This window comes from Bos javanicus, chromosome 15 (genome assembly GCF_032452875.1).
Source record: "Bos javanicus breed banteng chromosome 15, ARS-OSU_banteng_1.0, whole genome shotgun sequence".
Taxonomy (NCBI): Eukaryota; Metazoa; Chordata; class Mammalia; order Artiodactyla; family Bovidae; genus Bos; species Bos javanicus.
This window is the reverse complement of record NC_083882.1, coordinates 81,237,924-81,261,801: the sequence shown is the minus strand read 5'-3', so window position 1 is coordinate 81,261,801 and position 23,878 is coordinate 81,237,924. Positions and strand designations below refer to the sequence as shown.

The 23,878-nt window shown below is 56.0% G+C and overlaps 1 protein-coding gene across 8 annotated transcripts in view; it reads left to right on the top strand.

Moving 5' to 3' along the window:
* SLC43A1 (solute carrier family 43 member 1) overlaps nucleotides 1-22,927 on the top strand; it is a 30,295-nt gene extending 7,368 nt beyond the window's left edge. For 3 of the 8 annotated variants that reach the window (XM_061381530.1, XM_061381531.1, XM_061381532.1), the window contains exons 3-15: nucleotides 5,806-5,983; nucleotides 6,095-6,150; nucleotides 6,314-6,390; nucleotides 9,648-9,740; nucleotides 11,775-11,908; nucleotides 13,240-13,415; nucleotides 15,422-15,568; nucleotides 15,656-15,691; nucleotides 16,225-16,307; nucleotides 17,332-17,473; nucleotides 17,915-17,988; nucleotides 20,562-20,685; nucleotides 22,243-22,927. In XM_061381530.1, coding sequence (XP_061237514.1) covers nucleotides 5,806-5,983; nucleotides 6,095-6,150; nucleotides 6,314-6,390; nucleotides 9,648-9,740; nucleotides 11,775-11,908; nucleotides 13,240-13,415; nucleotides 15,422-15,568; nucleotides 15,656-15,691; nucleotides 16,225-16,307; nucleotides 17,332-17,473; nucleotides 17,915-17,988; nucleotides 20,562-20,685; nucleotides 22,243-22,496 — 1,574 coding nt within the window. In that variant the 3' untranslated portion in view covers nucleotides 22,497-22,927. Of the gene's footprint in view, nucleotides 1-5,805; nucleotides 5,984-6,094; nucleotides 6,151-6,313; nucleotides 6,391-9,647; nucleotides 9,741-11,774; nucleotides 11,909-13,239; nucleotides 13,416-15,421; nucleotides 15,569-15,655; nucleotides 15,692-16,189; nucleotides 16,308-17,331; nucleotides 17,474-17,914; nucleotides 17,989-18,211; nucleotides 19,917-20,171; nucleotides 20,264-20,561; nucleotides 20,686-22,242 lie in introns of those variants that run through there. The other 5 variants (XR_009729723.1, XM_061381533.1, XM_061381536.1 and 2 more) reach the window with 5 other exon arrangements.
* The last annotated feature ends 951 nt before the right edge of the window (nucleotides 22,928-23,878 follow it).

Here is a 23,878-nt window from a genome sequence, read left to right as displayed (position 1 = left end):
CCTGGGGGGCTATATATAGTCCATGGGTCGCAAAGAATTGGACATGACTGAGCACACAAGCACAAAATAAATATTAAAAACAAAGAGGAGAAAGCTGAAGCTCAGAGATGGTAAGTAATTTGCCCCAGGTCACACAGCGAATAAATAAGGAGCAGAGTGAGTGTTCAGCCTCAGATCGGACCCCAGAATCTTTCCCCATGGGCTTTAGCTCAAGAGTCCTCCTGTGGGAGTCCTGTTACAGACAAGACGGCCAGCCAGAGCCCAGACCTGGGGGTGTTTGGGACTGTGGGTGTTAGCTGCAGGGCGGGGAATCTTGGGGCTGGGGGGAGGGGGTGATGGTGAGGAAGGGCTCACAGACCCAGGAGACAAAGACAATGGGATCTTTCTGTGAGTATTGTGTGTGCGCAGCAGTCCCTACAGCCCTCCTCTACAGGTGCAACCACTGAACCCATTTCACAGATGGGATAACAGAGCCTCAGAGGTTCGGCCGCTCAGCTAGTGGAGCCAGAAACAATCATCCCCGGTGTTTCGCAGACCTCTCATTTGCAGTTCACCTGCATGATTTTACAATTCTGTGTGCCATAGGTACTATTATTTACTTCCTATTCCCTTTTAAATCAGTCCACTTAAAAAGCCTCATGAAAACAAACAAACAAAAAAAGTTTTAAAAGCCACATTTTCTTTTCCTTTGTTAAATTATTTTTTGCTGGAGTATATATAGTTGCTTAACAAGGTTGTGTTAGTTTCCGATGTACAGCGAAGTGAATCAGCTATGTGTAATACTAAAAAGCCTCATTTTATTTATTGATTTTTGGCCACGCTGCCTGTGGGATCCTAGTTCTGCAGCCAGGGATTGAACCCACACTCCCTGCATTGGAAAAGCAGACTTGTCATCACTGCACCACCAGGGAAGCCCCCTAAAAAGCCTCAGTTTAAAGTGTGATGTTCTTGGAACCTTGGGTTTGATGTTACTCACAGATGCATGTCATACATATATATCTCTGTGCTGTTGTTCAGTTACCAAGTCGTGTCTGACTCTTTGTGGCCTGGTAGACTGCCAGGGTCCTGTGTCCTTCACTATCTCCTAGAGCTTGCTCAAACTCATGTCCATCGAGTCAGTGATGCCATCCAACCATGTCGTCCTCTGTTGCCCTCTTCTCCTCCTGCCCTCAGTCTTTCCCAGCATCAGGGTCTTTTCTGATGAGTCGACTCTTGGCATCAGGTTGCCCGTCTGTCTTGGGTGGCCCTGCATGGCATGGCGCATAGCTTCACTGAGTTACACAAGCCCCTTTCCCAGGGCGAGGCTGTGACCCATGAAGGGATGTGTATTTCCATATGTGTACGTATGTACATGTGTGTGTTTGATATACTTTCGAATAACTAATATCTATAAAAAAAGACACACTTTCAAATAACTAACAACTGTGAAACCTGTACAGTTAACCCTTGAACAGCACAGGTTTGAAGCGCTCAGGATTGTTTTCAGTAGTAAATCGTACAAGGTCGCACACTTCCTGGTGGGCTGAATCCGCAGCTGCAGAAACGCAGATACAGAGGGACCCCGAGTAGGTCGGGCTGACTCAATTACGGGCACATTTTCTAACTTGAGGAGGACGGGTTAAGGCCCCAACCCCCTGTGGCTCAAGGGTCAACTGTACCTCTAAAGCCCACTTGAATGTGCACACGCCATGCGTACCACACTGGGGAAACACTGTTTTCTCTGACTTCAGAGCCCAACTCGGTCATTAACTTCCTGCATACGTTCCTTTCATCACACTCATGCTTTGCTTGTCTGTAAAATGGGAGAAATTAGATTTCAAAGACGTCTCCTGTTGTAACTGACACAGACAGAGGTCTAAGAGGTCTTTGCACCCTGGGCTGGCTCCCCTCTTGCTTCAGAAGTCTGGCTTAATCTAGAACAGCGGTATAAACAAACTCATTTACAAAACAGAAATAGGGTCATAGCTGTAGAAAACAAACTCGCCACTACCAGGGAGAAAGGGTTGGCAGGGGGTAAATTGGGAAATTGGAATCGATTTATACACAGTACTATATATAAAATAGATAGCTACTGTACAGCACAGGGAACTCAACTCAATACTCTGTAATGACCTATATGGGATTTAAAAATAAAGAGTGGATATATGTATAGCTGATTCACTTTGTTATACAGCAGAAACTAACTCAATTATACTGCCATAAAAAATACATTATAAAAAAAAAGGTCTGGCTTTATCCATCCAGCAACTAGCTCCTGTGAGTCAAACTCACAAGAGGCAGACCGACTGAAACCAGAGAAGTGAATGCATTAATGGACCTTCAGTTATTTGCTGTCCTCTGGGCCAGAATTCTCCGCCCATGGAAGAACGCACGTCCTTCCCAGCACTAGCGTTGGGTTCAGAAACTTACTAAGTTGCTGTGTTTGGGAGAGAGCAGCCCGGTGGAGCAACCAGGAAGTGTTGACTTTGGAGAAGGTCTTGAGCTGGAACTCGGCCTGCCTGTAAGAAGCTGTGTGACTTGCTTTGTTTCTCAGAGCTTCACCATCTGTGGGGGTCACTGCACTCACTTCTTAGGGTTATGAAGATTAAATGATATACTACGTGGAAAAGCCTGGCACAATGTTGATTAGCTGAGAGCTAGTGAGAGAAAGTATCATTCGATTGTGAAAGACTTAGGAGCAGGGCCTGTGTCTAATTCAGGGGCTGCAGACTCAGAGGCCTGGCAGTTAATAACAGTTGGGCGTTAATATCCAGCAGGCGAATACAGCTACTAATAGTACATTAACTTTGTATGGTGGCGGTTGGTAACTAGACATTGGCATGATCGTTTTGCAGTATATATAAATGTCAAATTTCTGCGTTGTACACGTGAAACTGATGTATTATGTGTCAAGTATACTTCAATGAAAACCATAATAATAATTAGGCCAATCGGGGCAGCTACAGGATGGTGAATGGTGGGGAGCTGATAGGGAGGTGACTTAGAGAGGGCAGGCCCTGACGAAAAGGAGTGGCCGCCACTTGCCTCCAGCAGTGGCCAGATCTTCTGACGTGGTAAAGAAAAGCCAGACTTCGGGATTTTTAGATGATAGCTCCTGATTTTAAACTGGCACCCGGGGACTTCCCTAGTCGTCCAGTGGTCAAGACGCCGCCACACCTCCAGTGCAGGGGCGTCAGCTTCAGTGACTGTCAGAGAGCTCGATCCCACAGGTCGCCACTAAGATCTGGTGCAGCTAGATGAATAAATAAACGGCCCCCAGTTAAAATTTGCAAGCCAAGCAAAACACCTGCAGGGCTCCTTGCTCGTCCCCTCTTCGCAGCCTCCGGCCTAAATCATCAGTGTTACCTACTGTCAGATCACGGTGCTTTTGTGTAGTAGACGTCACTGAAGTGTGTGGAGGTGGAACGGACAGGTGCAGAGCAACCCAGTGGAGAAGTAAACAGTGGCAATGAAGATCACTAAATTGGGGGGCTAGCCTGAACCCCAGAGGGGCTTCCCAGCTGGTGCTAGTGGTGCAGAACCGCCTGCCAATGCAGGAGGCATAGAGAGGCGGGCTCAGCCCCGGGGCCTGGAGGATCCCCTGGGGAAGGGAATGGCAACCCACTCCAGTATTCTTGCCGGGAGAAGCCCATGAACGGAGGAGCCTGGGGGGCTACAGCCTGTGGGGTCACATAGAGTCAGACACAACTGAAGCAACTTAGCACGCACAGCACCTGTTGCTCTTTACAAGAACCCCCTACATACCACCGAGTTCTGTTCTGAGAGCATGTTCTTAAGTCTATTTGTTAGTAGGTCCAAAAACTTAGCCTAGGTACCCAGCCAACACAGTCGGCTATGTAGTACTGTGTGTAATAGGTTTGTAATACTTTTCACACAAATAATACATTAAAAACAAACACAAAATAGAAAATATTTTAAATGTTTACAGTACAGGTGGCGCCAGTGGTAAAGAACCCGCCTGCCAATGCAGGAGGCATGAGAGACGTGGGTTCAATCTCTGGGTCGGGAAGATCCCCCGGAGGAGGGCATGGCAACCCACTCCAGTAGTCTTGTCTGGAAAATCCTGGCGGGCTACAGTCCATAGGGTGGCAAAGAGTTGAACACGGCTGGAAGTGACTTAGCACAGCACCGCGCTTGAAAAGTGCAGTGTACAGAACAACAGCTGGCACACGGGCTGGCATCGAGTGAACAGGCAAGAAAGCTACTGACTGGAGGAGGGAGAAAAGGTGGGAGATGGTGTAGCTGAAGGGTCGTCAGCAGTAGGAGACAGGGCGAGCTGCAAGGTCACTCACGCCTGACATTTACGGAACACACGTTCGCAACTTGAGGTTTGTTTGTCGGGGACTTTCTGTATGTCAGCATCCACTTGATTATTATCTAGTACAAACCCTGTGAGAGCTGAGAGCTGTCTTATTCACTGTGGGGTCTCCAGCACATGGAGGAGAGGCTCCCAGATTGTGGACCACCATTGACCCCTTCATCAGCTGTTCCAGGAGCATCTTCTTGGGGCCAGGCCGAGTACAGAGCTCTTTGCGCCCCTTCTCCAGCTGAATCTCCTAAGGAGCCTGGGTTAGCCATTCTCCGCTCCCTGTTTCAGGCAAGGGGCCTGAGCCTCAAAGAGAGGAAGTCACTTGCCCAAGGTTGCACAGCCAGTGGGGGATGGGGTGGGAATTCAGACCCTGGTCTGTCTGCCCTCCAGGAGCACCCTGACTCTGCCCTTGGCCACGATGCCTCGGTGAAAATAGGATGGAGGGGAGTCCCAGCCTCACAGTTCACTGAACCTTGAATGAAGTGAAAACCCACTCCTTCCCCCACCATCAGCCTTTCTCTCTAACCTGTCACAGCTCCCAGGTGGCATCTTACCTGGGGGATGACTTCTGGAGGAGTCCTGTAGGGCAGTGCCATGCTCCAAATTCTGTATCTTGGTTTCCTTATCTGGAGAGTGGAGATAACTTAATTAGCTAACTGCTGGGACTGTCATGAGTTAATACAGTGACTGTTGAGAATATGCCTAGAACATGGTTAAATGCTCAACAAATATTAGCTCTTGGGGGACTTCCCCAGAGGTCCAGTGGCTAAGACTCTATGCTCCTACTGCAGGGGGGCCAGGTTCAATCCGAGGTCAGGGAACCCAGCGCAGCCAAATTAATTAATCTAAAAATACGAGCTATTATTTTATCAGAATGCATTTTTGGGGAAAGGAACCTCTAAGTTTTAAGGGAATTCTTGTTATATCATTCGAATGTCACTCACTGAAGCTGTTCCAGACTCACAGGTGCTTCCTGTTGCGGATCTACCACCCCCTAACCTTGGACACTGAGTGAATATTTCAGTGCAGTAAATACTTCGATGTGTGTTATCCTGTTCAAGCTAGTTGAGGCCTCAGGTTGGATGTGTGACCCACCCTGGGTCATATACTGCATGCGTGCCTACTCAGTCGTGTCTGACTCTTTGCGACTGCATGGACTATAGCCCACCAGGCTCCTCTGTCCATTGAATTCTCCAGGCAAGAATATTGAAGCGGGTAGCCTGTCCCTACTCCAGGGGATCTTCCTGACCCAGAGATCAAACCCAGGTCTCCTTCATTGGCAGGCAGATTCTTTACCACTGAGCCACCAGGGAAGCCCAATACCTGTTGCTACCATTTATGGAGCCCCTTCCCCATCAGAGTAGGTATGATTCCAAAGTCCCCTGGTCAGCAGGCAAGCAGAGGCCCGGGCACTGGGGGGCCGGACCCCTGATCCCAGCACGTGCTCCTGGGATGGTTCCCGCGGTCACGTGCTGCCTCTCCTCCCCCCTCCTCAGCTGAGAACACCACCAACACCACCCAGGACGAGCCGCATGGGTGGCCCAGCTGCAACCAGCAGGAAGAGATGCTCAACCTGGGCTTCACCATTGGCTCCTTCATGCTCAGCGCCACCACCCTGCCGCTGGGGGTCCTCATGGACCGCTTTGGCCCCCGGCCCACGCGGCTGATGGGCAGGTAAGGCGGTTGGGCTGTGGGGGAGCTGGAAGGGGCTGCGAGGGGCTGGAGGGTGGGATGGTGCTGCAGGGGGAGGGAGGCAACCGCTCCCCTTTCCCTGCTTCTCCATAGTGCCTGCTTCGCTGCGTCCTGCTCCCTCATGGCCCTGGCTTCCTGGAACACCAAAGGTGAGATGTCTGGCATCTTGTGCCCCCACAGGAGGAAAATGGGTGGGATGAAGGGGGGCACAAGAGGAAAATGGGTGGGATGAAGGTGGATGGTGCCCCAGCTCCTGCTTTTAGCCTCCCCCAGCTCCCCAGAGGCCTTCATCCGTCTCTCTCCCCTTCCCAGTTCTGTCTCCGCTGATATTCCTGGCACTGTCCATGAATGGTTTCGGTGGCATCTGCCTAACCTTCTCTTCACTCACAGTGAGTATGACAGGCCCTGACTTGGCAGCAAGGTACCCAGGAGTCGGGTGGGCGGTAAGAGCAAGAGGGACGCAGATCAAAGACGCGTGTGTGTGTGTGTGTGTGTATCAGAGAAGGGTGGGTGTGAGGCTTTGTGTGTAGATGAGGCTGTCAGTGTGGATTCTGGATGTGTGTGTATGTGTGTGTGTGTTTCCCAAGCCCATACATCTGTCGAATTCCATCCTAGGCACTGGGGCCATGGCACAGACAGAATTGATAACTTCCCCTTCTGGAACTTTACGTTCAGGGGTTGGGGGAACAGACAACCCTAAAAACAAGTAAACTAATGCGGGCTGTCCTGAATGCTGGAAGGAAGTAAGAGGGGCCCGCAGCTTGAGACTACGGGTGTATGTTTGCCACATGGTGTACGTACCGTGCGGTCTGTGGCAGGTTAATGTGTTTGTCGGTTTGTTAGACTGAACCATGCAAAATTGCCGACGCTTGACGGTGCTCGACTTTCAAAGAGGGCCTTTTTGCCTGGCTCGGCCTCCTACGGGGGTGCTTGGTGTGTGTCACTCTGAGTGTGTGTGTGTGTGTGTGTGTGTGTGTGAATGAGTGAGCAGAAGGGATGGAGGCTTATGGGTAGCCTCCGTGGTGCTGGGAGGGGCTGCAGACTGGGCTGCCCCGGGCTGTTTATCTTAGAGGAGAGCGCCTGACCACCAGACTGGGTGTTCTGGCTGAATTTCACCGCACCCAGCAGCTGCCTTTAATTCCAGCCCAGGACATTTCACAACTCCCTGAGGAAGCGGGTCCCCTCCTCCCCGCAGGACTACGCAGCCCCTCTTCCACTCCATGCAGCTTGGCTCAGGGCCCCGAAACCCTCCTCTCCCCTGCCCTTGGGGCTTGACCTCGAACCCTGCCCGGGGGCCCAGGGGACGCCACGCCCCCGTCCCGCCGTTAGTAATCTCCAGCCAATGGTAGGGCCCGACTTCGGCCCCGCCCCCACCCCGCGCCGCTGTTAGTAATTTTCCAGCCAATGGCAGGGCCGGATCCGGCCACGCCCCCGTCCCGCCTTTAGTAATCTCCAGCCAATGGGAGGGCCGGGTTCCAACCCCTGCCTTGGAGCTGGCTCGCCCGCGCGGATCCCGGCCGGAAGTCCAGTGCAGCGTCGGCTTAGCTAGGCCGGCCCAGGCCGTGCTGGGCGGAGACGGCGCTCGGACTCTGGCGGGAGGCGGGTGGGAGGGCACGACAGGGGAGCGCCGCGGCGCGGGCCACTCGCCCGGCCCTGGCGCTTTCTCTAGCGTCCTTGGCAAGCGTGCCTTGCAGAGCCAGGCTGCCGGGGAAACCCCTGCCCGAGTAGGGTCATCCCGGCCCCGCCTCTGTTTCCCAGACGCGTGGAGGTTGATGGAGATTGTGGATGTCTCTGTGTTTATTCCCCTTCCTCTCCAGAGCTGTTTCAGATCCGTTCTGAGCCTCACGTTTTCCCCTCTGCGGAGAGGGTTTTAGCCCTGTGTGGCATCTAAGACTGTTCCAGCCGGGGGTTTCTGTGGACTGGCAGTGAGGAGTAGGGTTCGGGGTGGGGGATACCCGACTCTGCTTTCCCCTCCTTCCAGGTGCTCGGACTCTGGCTCAGGCCAGTAAACAGAAAACCAGTCGTTCTCCTTTTTTTTTAACTATTATTTGCATTTATTTTTTGTGGCATTTATTCCCCAGGCCATAAGCTTTTGGCCTTTTTTTTCTTCAGTTTTTCCTCAGATATTTTTTTCCTTCTGTGCAGCCTCCTCTTTCGTTTTAGGAACCATCTGTTCTTTTTCAGTAAGGATCTTCTCAGTGTGGCAAGGAGAGCTCGTGTATGGGTTGATCCGACCATGAGCTCTGTAAGTCCTTTGCTACATCCTTGGGGCTTTGTTCACCTGAATGTGCTCAGTGACCAGAAAATCTACACCTAAGCCCTGCAGTTCAGCATTACTCTCTGCATTTTTGAGCACGTGCAGTAAAAATTCAGCACTCTTGTGGGGCCACCGACCCCGAGTCCAGCCCCACCGTTTGGCCCATGGACATCTACCAACTCCACCACTGTAACGACAGAATGGCACACATTGCTTCTTTAAAGTGACATCCTTCAGATACTTGAGGGCTTTTCAGATGTGCATACCCTTAATGGCCTGGGCAGTTTCATGAGTGTTCTTAAAGTGAATTGCGGATCTGAACTTCCTGATTTGCATGATTTTGTGGGGTTTTCTGGGTCAAGAGAATAGCGCACCATTTTTAGAGGTTACCTCAGGCTGCTTACTGGAAAAAGCATGACCAGTTCTCTACCGGTGGGAATTCTGGGCTTGCTTGGTGTGTCAGAGCTTCCTCTTCTGGACACAGGCCTGGCCCTGGCCCTGGCCCTATCCCCTCCCTTACTCCCATCATCCACTCCCAAGCCCTCCTGTTACCTGTCCTGGCTCAGTTGAAACCATGGACTGTGGCCTTTGGGGCTACTGAGAAGGTTAAAAGGCACCATCCTGGTAGTCACAACCTTGGGGTCTGGGATAGAGCTTGTATGGCCAGAACTGGGGAGAAAGTCACTAATGAGCTCCGTGAACTTAAGTACATTTCTTTCCCTTTCTGAGTCCCAGTGCTCAGCTATCAAAGGAGTTGCTCTAGATTGGTATTTCTTAAATACCTAACCATGGCTTATTAAGAGGCAAGTCATGATTAAGGGACTCCATAAGTACCCAACTTAGGAAACCCTGGGGTTAAACAGAATTTCTCCTTGCAGGCACTTCCGTGTGTGTGTGTGTGTGTGTGTGTGTGTGTCTGTGTGTGTGTGTGTGTGTGTGTCTGTGTGTGTGTAGGGTGGCAGGGGAGGGCTTCCCAGGTGGCTCAGTGGTAAAGAACCTGCCTGCCAATGCAGGAGACACAGGCGACACGGGTTTGATCCCTGAGTCGGGAAGATTCCCTGGAGGAGGGCATGGTAACTCGCTTCAGTATCCTTGCTTGGAGAGTCCCAAGAACAGAGGAGCCTGGTGGGTTGCAGTCCATAGGATCGCAAACAGTCAGACGCGACTGAGTGACTTAGCACACGTGATGTGTGTGGGAGGGGGTTATAGCAGTTTCCCTCATTGATTTTGCCTTAGAACTTTTCTGTTGTGACTCGGGCACATGTTCCTGGAGCTTGCTTTGAGGACTGCTGGGATTAGAGGCTTCCAAGCTTTTCCAAGCAGGGGAAGGGGAGCCCTGGGCGGGTATCAGGGTCTCCCCAGCTCACGGGCACCCATCTCCTCTCTCAGCTGCCCAACATGTTTGGGAGCCTGCGCTCCACGTTCATGGCCCTCATGATCGGCTCCTACGCCTCTTCTGCCATCACGTACCCAGGAATCAAGGTATGAGGCTGCTCAGGGAGTGGGTGGTGGTCCGTGAGGTTGCTTGGTCTTCTTTCTGCCTTGAGACAAGAACTAGGTGCTTGGTGGCTGGTATGTCTGGTGACCCATCTCCTGCCAGGCGGAGGTCAGCTCCCGCCTCCACAGGGACAAGCCCCGGGGCGTTGTAGAAAGAGCCCGGTGCTGCTGCAGACCAGCGGGTCTCTGTTATCCTTTCCTTTCCCGTCATCTGAGTCCAGGCCTTCATGCTGCCTCCCAGGCCAGTGCTTTCTCAGCCAGTCTCCCTGCCTCCAGTGTTTTCCCTCTCTGAGCGATCATCTGCATGATTTCCAGAATGATTTTAGATGGAGAACTAGCTCACCCACCTGCTCTCTCACCTGCGGAATCAAAAACAACCCCTTTACATGCCTTCCAGGCCCTGGGCTCTTGGACATCACCCCACTTTTCACGTCACATCTCCTTTCCCTGTCCTGGAGAGGCTGGGCGATTTGGGTCCTGAGGTCGCCAAGCTAGTCCAAGCGAGGCCAGCTGCAAGACAGGTCCACCTAGAGCCAAAAGGCCTGAGTTCTCACTCTGGGCAAACCTGGAGCCTCCTTCCTGCCTCTGATGTCAAATGACCTTCTCAGCTGGGCCAAAGCATGCTCTTTAGAGTCTGCTCTGGGGAGTTAATTTATTATAGTAAGTCCCCTGCAAAGGAGTGAGTTCCATTCCAAGAGCCTGTGTGTAAGTCCTTTTTGTTTGCAAGGCCAAGAAAGTTAGCCTCCATACCCAACTAATACAATCGGCTGTATGTGAAATAGGACTGACACTACTTGTATATAATGTAACAGGTGTGTAATAGGTCTATGATACTTCTCACATAAATAACACATTAAAAAACAAGCAAACACAAAAAAGAAAGAACACCATTTTTAATCTTATAGTGGAGTAGCTGGAAAAGCACCATAGGACAGAGCAGTAGCTGGCACACAGGGACTGGCATCGCGTGAACAGGCAAGATGCCATGGTTGGATGGCATCACCGACTCGATGGACTTGAGTTTGAGTAAACTCTGGGAGTTGGTGATGGACAGGGAGGCCTGGTGTGCTGCAATCCATGGGGTCGCAAAGAGTCTGACACCACTGAGCACCTTCACTTTTTGCTCAGCCTCCGTCCCAGTGGTGGTGCAGTCCGCACTGATGGGGTGGCTGACAGTTGTTCAGGCAGGACCAGGCCTGGAAGGGGGGAGGTCTCCCTTCCCTCCACTAAGGCAGAGCGATTTGAGGAGCCAGACCCTTGCGGTGTGGCCCTTTGAAGCTCTGTCCTGCTCCCAGGGAGAAAAGAGCCCTGAAGCTGGAGCCCAGGAGGAGCGGTTTTCCCTGGCAGAGCCAGAGCTCAGAGCAGGGACCTGGGACCAGGGCAGACAGCGGTCCTCCTGGGCAGAGGGTGGCAGGCAGGACAGCTCCGCCCGCCCAGCTGCATCACCCGCGGGGCTGACCCATGGACACAGAATTGGTCAGGACAGAGCCTGCTGGCCCTGAGGCTGCACAGCATCCTGCTCCCCCACCTCCCGGGTCGCCACACCTGTGAGAGCTGAGCTAAGACTTCTCCGGTGGAGGTTTTGTCTTTCCCCCAGGGAGGGCGGCAGGAAGGGGCAGGACAAACACGACTGGGAGCTTCCACTCTCCTCTCTTGTCGATGAAAATGAAACGTGTGTGAAAACGAGCACGTGTGTGGAGTCAAAGGCAACACTGGTGTATCTTAAGATAAAAATTGAGATTCCAAAGACGTGTTGAGCTTGTGGCCAGCCTCTTTGGCATCTGCTGGGAACCACGTCACTCTTGGGAGGGATGGGGATGAAAAAGGGAGAGGGCAGTGGGGCTTCTAGATCCGGTCTTAGCGTCTGCCCTTGGTGTTTTCATCTGAGAATTGGGCACATGGGGTGGGCTCGAAAAGACCTTCCCGGAGGCCTCTGGGGCCCGGGTTATGGCTCTGGCTGGAGGGGGTGGGCCTGGGGCCCGGCAGCTTCTGCCACGGGCCTCCCTGCTCCCCCCACAGCTGATCTACAATGCCGGTGTGTCCTTCATGGCCATTATGTTCACCTGGTCGGGCCTGGCCTGCCTCATCTTTCTGAACTGCGCCTTCAACTGGCCCAGGGAAGCCTTTCCCTCCCCCGAGGAAGTCAACTACAAGTGAGCAACCGTGGCAGTAGGGGGAGGGGGAGATGGGAGGGGACCCCACCTGCAGACCTGAAAGCCGGGTGTGGTGACATGATGCTAGAAGCAGCTCGGGAGTCAGGGAAACCGAGCTCTGCGGACTACCTGAGCTTTCCGAGCTCTGCTTTCTCACCTGAACCTCGGGCCCGATCTGACCCCCCTACAGGTGTTCTGCATGGCTGGGGCATGACACTGGGGAGTGCTATCCTTCTGTCCAGGCTGGAGGATGGGGTCAGAGTGGCAGGGACGCTTGCCACAGTGCCACATGCCATGGGGACCCAGAAAAGGGGTCTGCAAAGGAATGATGTCCCACCCCTTGTGGGGCAACCTGAAGGTCAGCTTATACACACACAGCTTATTCACACACACACACACACACACACCTCGCCCTGTCAGTTCACACACACACACACCGCCCCTGTCAGTTCCCCAGGGTACTGGGGTGATGCTCCGCAACCAAGCACCTCGGGCGCCAGTCAAATAGCTGATACTGATCGAGCGCCCTCTGTGTGCCAGGCCCTGCGCCCAGTGGCCATTCTCAGACTCAGGACGTGGGTTCTGATATTAACTCCATTCCTAACAGGCGCAGGGGCACACAGTCACTTTCCTGGAGTCACACCATTCGAGTGGGGCGGGGGTGGGGGCCGCACGGTGACTCTAAGGTTGGGATCAGGACTCCAGAACCTGGGACTCCCCTGGATTCCATGCCTTCATTTCCAAGGGCCTGAGTTCAATCCTTGGTCGAAGAATCAAGATCCCACAAGCTGCATGGTGCAGCCAAAAGGAAGAAAGAACTTCAGAGTCTGAGTTCCTCTTTTAAAAAAATGTGTTTATTGAAGTATAGTTGGTTTACAATGGTGTGTTGGTTTCAGGTGTACAGCACGGTAATTCAGATACACATCTATTCTTTTTCTGATTCTCTTCCCTGCTAGGTTGTTATAAAATATTGGATCTGTTTTCCTGAACTAGGCAGTGGGTCTCTGCTGGTTCTCTGTTTTATGTTGAGGTAGAGCAGTGTGTATATGTGAATCCCAGACTCCTAATCTATCCTTCCCTCTGCCCAGTCCCTCGCCAGAATCTGGGTCCTTAGGGCGGCCTCCAAGGCAACAGCCTAAGTGGAAAGCGGCTTCATCCACCCTTCACTTAGCGGGTGCTGAGCCGCGCAGACAGAAGCCCCGCGCTGCAGAGCACGTCAGTGCTGGGTGCAGGGGACTTGGCACCCCCAGGACAGCACCCGCCAGAGGCAGGATGCGGAGGTAGGGCTCCGTGGGGCTGCTTCCCACGAGCTGCTGCCCGGCTCCCGGCAGGGAGAAGACCAAGCTCAGAGAGCTGGCCCTGGACCACAGGGTGACCGGGGACCGCTTCTACTCCTACGTCAGCACGGTGGGCCAGCGGCTGAGCCAGAAGGCCCCCAGCCTGGAGGAGGGGGTCCTCTTTATCTCATCCCAGGACGTGCGCGGCGGCGCAGAGAGCTCTGCTGAGAGTGAGTCGCCGGCCCCGGGCCGGCCTCGGCGGGTGGAGAGGCCAGGGCCTCACGGGGAGTGAGCACCCTTGCCTGGGTGCTCATTTTCCCTCCTGAGTTCTCACAACACCCGTTCCCCTCCCCCCAGCGTCCCCCTCCCCGCCTCCCTCGCGGGACAGGTGGGCCCGCCTCCCGTTTCTAGAACGGGGGCAAAGTCGAAGCTCAGAGAACTCCAGGATGCTCGGGTTCATGGGTCCTCGGCCGGGCCGCTTCCGGAATGGGGCAGGTCCCTTCCAGGCCTGTGGGAGAGCGGGTTTCTTTGCGCTGGGCTCCCTGCAACCTCCAAGCCTCTTGGGTCAGACGCCCCCGGGGGAGCCAGCCACCAGGTTGGGTCCGCGCGCCCCGGTTGGTTGGCGCCCCTGCTGGCCGCGTCGGGGAGCTGCGCCTGCCTCCCGCCCGGCCGCTTGGCGGGGCGTCAGCCAGGAGGTGCGGGGAAGCGGATGGGAGTCCTGAGATGAGGATTTGAGTCCAGCTCCTCGGTTCCAGGCCACGTGACTTGGGTGGGTCGCTTAACTCCACTTCCCCCGTCCCTTAAGCTAGCACGAAGAACACCCTGATGCTGGGAATGATTGAAGGCGGGAGGAGAAGGGAACGGCAGAGCATGAGATGGTTGGATGGCATCACCGACTCAATGGACATGAGTTTGAGCAAACTACGGGAGTTGGTGATGGACAGGGAGGCCTGGCGAGCTGCAGTCCATGGGGTCGCAAAGAGTCGGACAGGACTGAGCGACTGAACTGAACTGAGAACACCCACCTCACAGGGAAGTTAGTTGGGAGGATTGAACGAAGGGAGGAACATGAGCTCTCTGTAAACTGAGGCATGCTGTGAGGTTCTGAGGTGGTCCCCACTGATGGGTCCCCCAGGCAGAGCTGTTATGGGCTTGAGCTGAGTTCGTCTGACCTGCAGCTCCCAGCCCTGGGACCTTGGGCAGGTCAATGGCTGTTCTGAGCTGCAGTTCCCCATCTGTCTGATGTGCGGCACACTGGGCTGTAGTACAGAAGCCGCCTGTAGTGCAGGAGACCTGAGTTCGATCCCTGGGTCTAGGTGATCCCCTGGAAAAGGGATAGGCTACCCACTCCAATATTCTTGGGCTTCCCTGGTGGCTCAGACAATAAAGAATCCACCTGCAATGCGGGAGACCTGGGTTCACTCCCTGGGTTGGAAAGATCCCCTGGAGGAGGGCAAGGCAACCCACTCCAGTATTCTTGCCTGGAGAATCCCACGGACAGGAGCCTGGTGGGATATAGTCTGTGGGGTTGCAAAGAGTTGGACACGACTGAGCGACTAAGCACAGCACAGTTTCATAACATGGGATGATGCATGTCAGGTGTGCAGCACACGGCAAATGCCTAGTAAATAGTAGCCAGAGTTATTTCCAGGCGGAGAAAGCAATGGCACCCCCACTCCAGTACTCTTGCCTGGAAAATCCCATGGATAGAGGAGCCTGGTAGGCTGTGGTCCATGCGGTCGCAAAGAGTCGGACACGACTGCGCGACTTCACTTTCACTTTTCACTTTCATGCATTGGAGAAGGAAATGGCAACCCACTCCAGTATTCTTGCCTGGATAATCCCGGGGATGGGGGAGTCTGGTGGGCTGCCGTCTATGGGGTCGCACAGAGTCGGACATGACTGAAGTGACCTAGCAGCAGCAACAGCAAGCCTAGGATACACACCTGGAGATCACCTGAGAATGTTCTGGTGAGGGAATTCCCTAGTGGTCCAGTGGTTAGATCTTGGGCTCGAACCCTGGTCAGAGAGCTGAGATCCCACAAGCCACGCAGCGTGGCCAGAAAAAAAAAAGTCTCCTAGTGAGATAGTTACAGAGCTGGGCGACTCGGAGGCCGGAGAGGCTGAAGTAGCCCCTCTCCGAGGTCACTGCAGCAGTGCCCACCAGAACGGCACCCCCTGGGATGCCGCACACTGGAGCCCCGGGGCTCAGGGGCGCCCCCCGCTATCCCCCCAGAGTCTGTGCCCCTGTGCAGGAGCCTCTGCTCCCCCATTTTCCTGTGGAGCCTCCTCACCATGGGCATGACCCAGCTGCGCATCATCTTCTACATGGCCGCCATGAACAAGATGCTGGAGTACGTGGTGACGGGCGGCCAGGAGCATGGTGAGGTGCTGCTGAGCCCCCGGGGGCTGGAGGTGTGGGGGGCACGCTGGCCGAGCTCCCCTCACCCTAGCTTCCGCCCCCCAACAGAGACGGATGACCTGAAGCAGAGGGCCACAGAGACAGGTAGGAGGAGAAAAGCTTGGGCCTGGACCCTTACCTCCCTGTCGTCGGGTGACCCGTCCTTGGGTCGTCCGGCCTGGCCGTGTGGGGGATCTGAGAATCTGGGGGTCAGAGGGGGAGATCTTGGCGTTCCCCTGCCTCTGCTGGAGGTGGGTGACAGTACCCACTGGGCTGCCTGGCCGTGTGGGGGATCTGAGAATCTGGGGGATCAGAGGGGGAGATCTTGGCGTTCCCCTGCCTCTGCTGGAGGTGGGTGACAGTACCCACTGGGCTGCCTGGCCGTGTGGGGGATCTGAGAATCTGGGGATCAGAGGGGGAGATCTTGGCGTTCCCCTGCCTCTGCTGGAGGTGGGTGACAGTACCCACTGGGCTGCCTGGCCGTGTGGGGGATCTGAGAATCTGGGGGTCAGAGGGGGAGATCTTGGCGTCTCCCTCTGTGAGGCTGCGCTGCCGGGTCCCCGCCCGCCAGCCCCTGACCCCGCTCCCCTCCCGCCCGCCCAGTGGAGTTCTACTCCTCTGTCTTTGGGGCCTTGCAGCTGTTGTGCCTTCTCACCTGCCCTCTCATCGGCTACGTCATGGACTGGCGGATCAAGGACTGCGTGGACACCCCCACTCCCAGGTGACCTGCCCCGGGGCGGGGACGGCTCTGTGCTTTCACACCCAGTGTCTTATTCCATTCTCCCAAGGACCTGGGAGAGGAGGGGCCCATGCATTTTACAGATGAGGAAACTGAGACCAGGAGGGGACGTGGCTGCCTTGAAAATGAGCACAGCTGGCAGTAAACGCTGCCTGTGCCCCAGGCACCTGCACTGTCCTATTTAACCTTGCGCCGGCTCCCTGAGCTAGGTACACACATTATTATGCTCGCTTCACAGGGCAGCTGAGACGCCGAAAGGTTCAGGAACTTACCCAAGATCACGCAGCTTTTAGTAGGAGGTTCCAGAGCCTTTGTCATGATGAGCACACTCTGGAGCCTTCTTAAGGTTAGGAAGAGATCGATCCAGTGTATTAGATATCTACTACTGTGTAACAAAGTACTCTCAAACTTTGCATCTTTAAACAATATTTATTATCTCATCCTTTCTGAGAGACAAGAATCTGGGAATGACTTAGCTGGGTGGTTTTGGCTCAGAGTCTTTTTGAGTCTGTTCAGACTGGTGTAACAAAATAGCAGACAAAGTAGCTTGGGGTCGGTGGAAATTTATTTCTTATAGTTCTGGAGGCTGGAAGTGCAAGAGCGGGGTGCCAGCATGGGTGGGTGAGGGCCTTCTTCAAGGCGGCATATTTCTCATTATCATCCCATAGAACTTGTGGCTCAGACGGTAAAGAGTCCACCTGCAAAGCCGGAGACCTGGGTTCGATCCCTGGTGGGAAAGATCCCCTGGAGGAGGGCATGGCAACCCACTCCAGTATTCTTGCCTGGAGAATCCCATGGGCAGAGGAGCCTGGCGGGGTACAGTCCAAGGGGTCCCAGAGAGTCAGACAGGACTGAGCACGCACGCACGCACACCAGATGGTGCTGGAGGAGCCATGCTTTGAGAAGCACATGGCTGGAAGAGAGACTTTCTTCCTTTCCTGGTGCCCTGAAATGGGAGGGCGGGCCGCTGAGGAAGTTGGGGCCAGTGACGGCCTGTCCTGCGCAGGGACGGGGCGGCCACCAAGTCCGTCAGACCACCTTACCGCGAGATCCAGAAGCTCACCAACGCCATCAACGCCTTCACCCTGACCAACCTGCTGCTCGTGGGTTTCGGCATCACCTGCCTCATCAACAACCTACACCTCCAGGTACCAACTTCCATGCGCCCCACGCTCCCTGCCTCATGGTGGTCTCCCCGGCACCAGCCTCCGGCGGCGGGGTCCCCATCCTATGGGTCTACTTGCCCGGTTCTCCAGGAGGTGTCTCCGGGAGGTCGGGTGGGCGATTAGACCGCCCCGTGGGCTCTGTCCCCTTCCCCGCCTCTCCGCACCTCCGCTCCCGCCCCCACCGCCCCTCACCTTCGCCCCCTCCCCTCTCCACACCCCCGCTCCGCCCCCTCCCCTCCGCCCCCTCCACTCCTCCCCTCCGCCCCCTCCCCTCCTCCCCTCCGCCCCCTCCACCTCCACCCCTCCCCTCTCCGCACCCCCGCTCCCGCCCCCACCGCCCCTCCCCCCTGCCCCCTCCCCCCTCCACACCCCCGCTCCGCCCCCACCACCCTTCACCTCTGCCCTCTCTCCTTTCCGTTTCAGTTTATGACCTTCGTCCTGCACACCGTGGTGCGCGGCTTCTACCACTCGGCCTGTGGAGGCCTCTACGCCGCTTGGTGAGTCAGCCTGGCGGATGGCCTTCCCGAGGGCTCCCCTTGGCGCACCCCTCCCCAGCCTCCGTCCCTGGAATGCTGGCGTCTGTGGCGCTCCTTGGTAAAGACCCTGCCTGCCAGTGCTAGAGATGTCAGAGACGCGCGTTCGATCCCTGGGTGGGGAAGATCCTCCAGAGGCAGGCATGGCAACCCCCTCAAGTATTCTTGGGCTTCCCTGGTTTCTCAGTCGGTAAAGAATCCATCTACAATGCGGGAGACCTGGGTTCGATCCCTGGATGGGGAAGATCCCCTGGAGGAGGGCATGGCAACCCCCTCCAGTAGTCGAGCCTGGAGAATCCCATGGACAGAGGAGCCTGGGGACTCCTGTGGTTCACAGGGTCACAAAAAGTCAGACACGACTGAGCGACTTAGCAGCAGCAGCAGCAGCTGCAGGGTAGGTGAGGATCTGGAGGTGGTTCAGCTCATTGCCCTCTCCCAGCTCCCTAGTGACGGGGAGCTCCCTGCCTCCAAGGCAGCCCTCTTGGGACGACTCCACCGTCAGAGCGTCCTCCCTTAGGGGCAGCTGACATCCTTGGTTTGGCCCTGCATCTCCCTCCATAACGCCCGCTCCCCTTCCCGCAGTGGCCCCTCTGCCCCCGTCAGCCCTGCTGGAATCTCCAGACCGCAGTCTCTTTGCCTCATAACATGCCTGCTTCATGTGGGGCGACCTCCCCTCCCCTGGCACCGCGTTCCCCTTCCTCTGTGGCTTCTGGTTTCCATGCCGAGTGTTTCTGCTGTCCGTGTGATGGGGAAAGAGGGGTGACGACACCCTAACGGCTGTGGAGCGCTTACTCCACAGTGGGTGCAGGGTGAGACGCTGACCCCCTCCCTTATCCAGACCTCGGGGCAGCTGCACCTGGGCCGGAGGTCACCCTGGATTCCGCATGCTCATTGCTCACAGCCCAGGTCATGCTCCACGCTCCGCAGACGCCACGCGTGGCCCTTCTCGGCATCCCTGGCGATGGCACGCGCGTCCTGGCTCGTGGCTGCCGCCGCCTCCCAGCAGCCTCCCCCAGTCTGCCTTGCCTCCCCGGTATTTCTAACGCAGGAGCTGTCCCGTTAGGACATACGTCTCTTCCCATCTCTCCACGGCTGCCTCTCGTCTCACATTGAGAAAAAGCCAAAGGCTCTGTTATGGCTCAAAACGTCCTGCCGGGGGACGTCCCTGGGCGTCCAGTGGTTAAGAATCTGCCTTGCGGTGCAGGGGATGTGCGTTCGATCCCCGGGCAGGGAACTGAGATCCCAGAAGCTGTGGAGCAGCTCAGCCCCACGTCACGACCGGAGGGTCCGTGCGCCACAGTGAAGCACGCAGCCAAGATCCCGCGAACCCGACCGAGACCCGCTGTAGCCAAATAGATAAATATATTAACATAAATGAAGAGACTCCGCAGGGTCTGGCCCCCGGGGGCCTCTCCCTTCCCTCCCCACCGCGCTCACCCCATCTCCCGCTGCGGCTGCCTTGTGCTGCAGAAACCTCGTGCGCCCCTTCCCAGCACCCCTCTTCCCGGCTGGTTCTTCCCCCAGACGTCCACCAGCCAGCTGTCGCGCCTTGCTCGGGGCTTTCCCCAGAGGCCTCTTCTGAGCCTTGCCCACCTCCCTAGAAGCACCCCCTGCTCTGCTCACCTCTGTTCCTCAGCACCGCCACCTTCTGACATGCGGTGCTTTCTTGGTTTTCGGCCGCACCACGCGCGATCTTAATTCCCTGACCAGGGACGGAACCTGTGTCCCCCTGAAGTGGGAGCTGGGAACCCGAACGGCTGGACCACCAGGGAAGTCCGCACTACGTGTCTATCTCGCCTGTTGTGTGATCACTACCCAGCCACCCAGAATGCCACCTCCAGCTCTGGTTCTTTGCTCTCTCTCCACGCACCTAGAACAGTGCCTGGCGCATGGTAGGAGCTCGATAAGTAATGTGTCAGAAGAATAAAAACAGCCCAGTGAGGTTAGCACTCTCCCTGTTTTTAGGGAAGGAAGTGAAGTTCAGAGAGGCTGAGTTACTTGCTGTTATCACACAGCTGGTGGTGGTGGTTTAGTCACTCAGTCGTGTCCGACTCCTGTGACCTCATGGACTGTAGTCTGCCAGGCTCCTCTGTCCATGGGCTTTCCCAGGCAAGAATACTGGAGCAGGTTACCATTTCCTTCTCCAGGGGATCTTCCCAACCGGATCGAACCCTGGTCTCCTGCACTGTAGGCAGAGTCTTTACCAACTGAGCTTCGACGGAAGCCCATCACAAAGCTAGTAGGTGTCAGAAACCGGTTCTGTAGCCTTCAAATCATAGCATATACCCTCGAGGCCAGGGCATATGCAGAGAGCCTGAGACTTTTTAAAAGTTTTTGCCGTGCCACTTGGGATGGAACCCTCGCCTCCAGCCCTGGGAGCGCAGTCTTTAGCATTGGACTGTCAGGCCCATCCTGAGCCGGAACTTTTAACCTCTGCCTTGCCTAGTGGACAGAGCGTGATGTCCAGGGCTGGAGGGCACAAGCTGGGCTGGAGAGGGGTGCGCGCCCCTCACGCGGGGCCCCCTTCTCTTCGGCAGGTACCCGTCCAAACACTTCGGGACGCTGACGGGCCTGCAGTCCCTCCTCAGTGCCGTGTTTGCCCTGCTGCAGCAGCCGCTCTTCATGGCCATGGTGGGGCCCCTGAAAGGAGAGCCCTTCTGGGTGAGTGGCAGGGGGCGTGGGGGCCATGGGACCCCCCTGCCTGGGTGCAGCTGAGGAGCTGGGGGTGGGGGGCTCTCTCAGGTGGTGGAATCTTTCATTCTCGTCTCAGCCAGGAGGCACCGTGGAGGTCGCTCATCTGGGGGTTCCCAACTGGTGGTCGGTCAGACCTCCTTATAGACGCCCCAGCCTGGGCCCAGGACGCTGTAATAAGCTCCCAGGTGACCTGGGGATTGGCCCAGTCCTGATCCAAGGCAGGGACCTTCTCTCCTAGAAAGGGCTCCTCCAAACCCTCTGAGCTCAAACACCCCCCATGCTGGGGCACCAGCTGTTGGTCTTGTTGGAAAGGCTTTTCCTCGCTTTGAACTGATCCCACCTCCCTAAAGCTGACATCTGCCCCAGGGATCCACGCACTCCCCTCAACCCTCCCGCCAGAGCATGACAGCCACTGTGTCCTGAGTGCTCACCAGGCGCTTATAAGTACATCAGTGCAGTTCAGTGGCTCAGTCGTGTCTGACTCTTTGCAACCCCATGGACCGCAGCACGCCAGGCCTCCCTGTCCATCGCCAACTCCCGGAGTTTACCCAAACTCATGTCCATCGCGTCAGTGGTGCCATCCAGCCATCTCATCCTCTGTCGTCCCCTTCTCCTCCTCCCCTCAGTCTTTCCCAGCATCAGGGTCTTTTCCAGCGAGTCAGTTGTTCGCATCAGGTGGCCAGAATACTGGAGCTTCAGCTTCAGCCTCAGTCCTTAGTGTATTTACACTGAACATGGCCACCATGGCCTAGAGGATGGGGGATGTAGACTCGAGGTGACTGGCCCGTGAGCCGCCCGGTGAGGAATGGGGTGGGCTGTGTGCAGGGTCTGAGCGGGGCCTCCCGGGCCTCCTGCCCCCGCTGCACAGGGCACCCACACTCACCCGCCACCACCCTGCCACGGGACCCCACTGCCCACGTCCTCAGAGGCCCAGGCTCCCAACCCACACCAGGTCATTTGGGCCCTGGTGTCAGGTGGGGTTCAGACCTGGCTCTGGAGCTTTATGGGCATCCCGTGAGATGCTAGCAGAGAGCGGCTGCCCACAGCAAGGGCTCGCTCTGTGTATCTTCCGGCCCAGAACCAGTACCCCCTAAAGGAGATCAGTCCTGAGTATTCACTGGAAGGACTGATGCTGAAGCTGAAACTCCAATACTTTGGCCACCTGATGTGAAGAGCTGACTCACTGGAAAAGACCCTGATGCTGGGAAAGACTGAGGGCAGGAGGAGAAGGGGATGACAGAGGATGAGATGGTTGGATGGCATCACCGACTCAATGGACATGAGTTTGAGTTAACTCTGGGAGTTGGTGATGGACAGGGAGGCCTGGCGTGCTGCGGTCCATGGGGTCGCAAGGAGTCGGACATGACTGAGTGACTGAACTGAACTGAACTGCACTGCACTGAAGAGGACCCGGGGTGCAGATGGCTGCCTTCTCCTCCATGAGGGAGGCTGAGTGGCCCCCGAGGGTGAGGAGGGTGGACAGATTGCCTCTTTTTTTTCTCTTTCTCTCTCCCCGCCCTGCAGGTGAATCTGGGCCTCCTGCTCTTCTCACTCCTGGGGTTCCTGCTACCATCCTACCTCTTCTGCTGCCGTGCCCGGCTCCAGAGGGCAGATGTCGCCTGCTGGGGGGGCCCCCTGAAGACGCACGGCGGCCCCAAGGTGGCGGCCTAGGCCCCCCGAGTCCCGGGCCTGGACCACAGGCGGCCGTGGCCTGCACAGAGGCACTGTCTCTCCCTGTGACCTCCGCACAGCGCCAGGGACCACGGATTTATAAATAACGGGAGAAGTTCTATTTTTGTGGGGACGTGTGAAAAAGAAAGAAAAAAAACAAGAAATCCCCAAAGCCACGCTCCATTGACCGAAGACGCCCCCTGTGCCAGGATCGCACCTGCTCGAGCCTGGGGTTGGAGGGCCCAGGGTGCAGCCCTGCACTTCCTCTGGGCCTCGTCTGAGGAGCCTACCTGCTGGTGCCTTCTGGGGGCCTGTGGGGTCAGCGAACAAGTGACCCCTCAGCTGTGCAGGGCCCAGGGTACATGCGATCGCGTGTGGAACTCCCTTCTCCTCCAGGGAAAGGGGCCGAGGTGTGCCGGTCGTGTCCTGAGGCCTCGGCTTGGGAGGGAAGCCCCTCCTGGGGGCTGAAGGGTAGGTTCTCTCCCTGACGCTGCTGCCTGTAGATCTCAGAGGAAATAAAAAGGGAAGTGAGAGACTGGCTGCGGTGTGCCTGCCTGTGTCTGGGGTTGGAGGGGGGGGCGGTGTCTTCCCACACCTCCATCCCCCTTCCTCACCCGGGCTCAGCTGGGCATTAACTAGGACACTTAAGGTGCCAGCCCATCCACCCCCAGCTGCCTGCCTCAGCTCCTTGTTATTTGCCGTGCCCTGGAGCGGGTGGAGGTCCTGCCCTCTGCTCCCACCCGCCTCCCCACTTCTCAGGGTTTGGGGTACATCTGGCAGGGAGGTTGGCCTTTCTCCCTACTGACGATCAAGGCTTTGGAAAAAATGCTAAGGCGTGCCTCTTGAACTTTCTTGTTATGCGTCTCTGGAGGTCTGTTGAAAGTAACATTTTTTGGGGGGCGGGTGTCGTGTCTTATCTTAAAACTTCATGCAAATTTCGAGCTTCATCTTGTGCTATATTTATATTTACTTTCAGGAATAAAGGGAGACTTTAAAAGTTACCTGCATCGAGGGAAGACACCGTCTTTGAGGGCAAGGGGCCTTCCAGGAAGCTATACCTCATTTATCCCACTCCTGCCTCTCTTTCTGTCCTGGGACATAAACCTGAAACTCACAGAGGGGAGGGACGCGGCAGGGAGGGGCCTGTGTGTCCATGCTCTGCCTGTCCCAGCTACACAGGCCCCTCACTGCGTCCTCACCGTAGAGGTCGGTGTCTCCGGGTCGTTTTGTAGAGAGAGAAAGGCTCAGACAGGTTAAGGCACAAGACCCAAGGCACAGAGCTGGCAGGTGGTGGGGCTGGGCGTTGTGGCTGCTGAGTGCGAAGCTCAGGTCTGCCGATGCAATCAGCAGAATCCAGGAGGTTCTGAGATTCGTCAGCCCACCTCTCTGCTGCCCTCTCAGGGCGGAGAGGAACCACAAAGGCCTTATGTACCACCCTACTCCCAAAAAACCTAGGAGAACCCCGAAATAATGGCCGTGGAGGACAGTA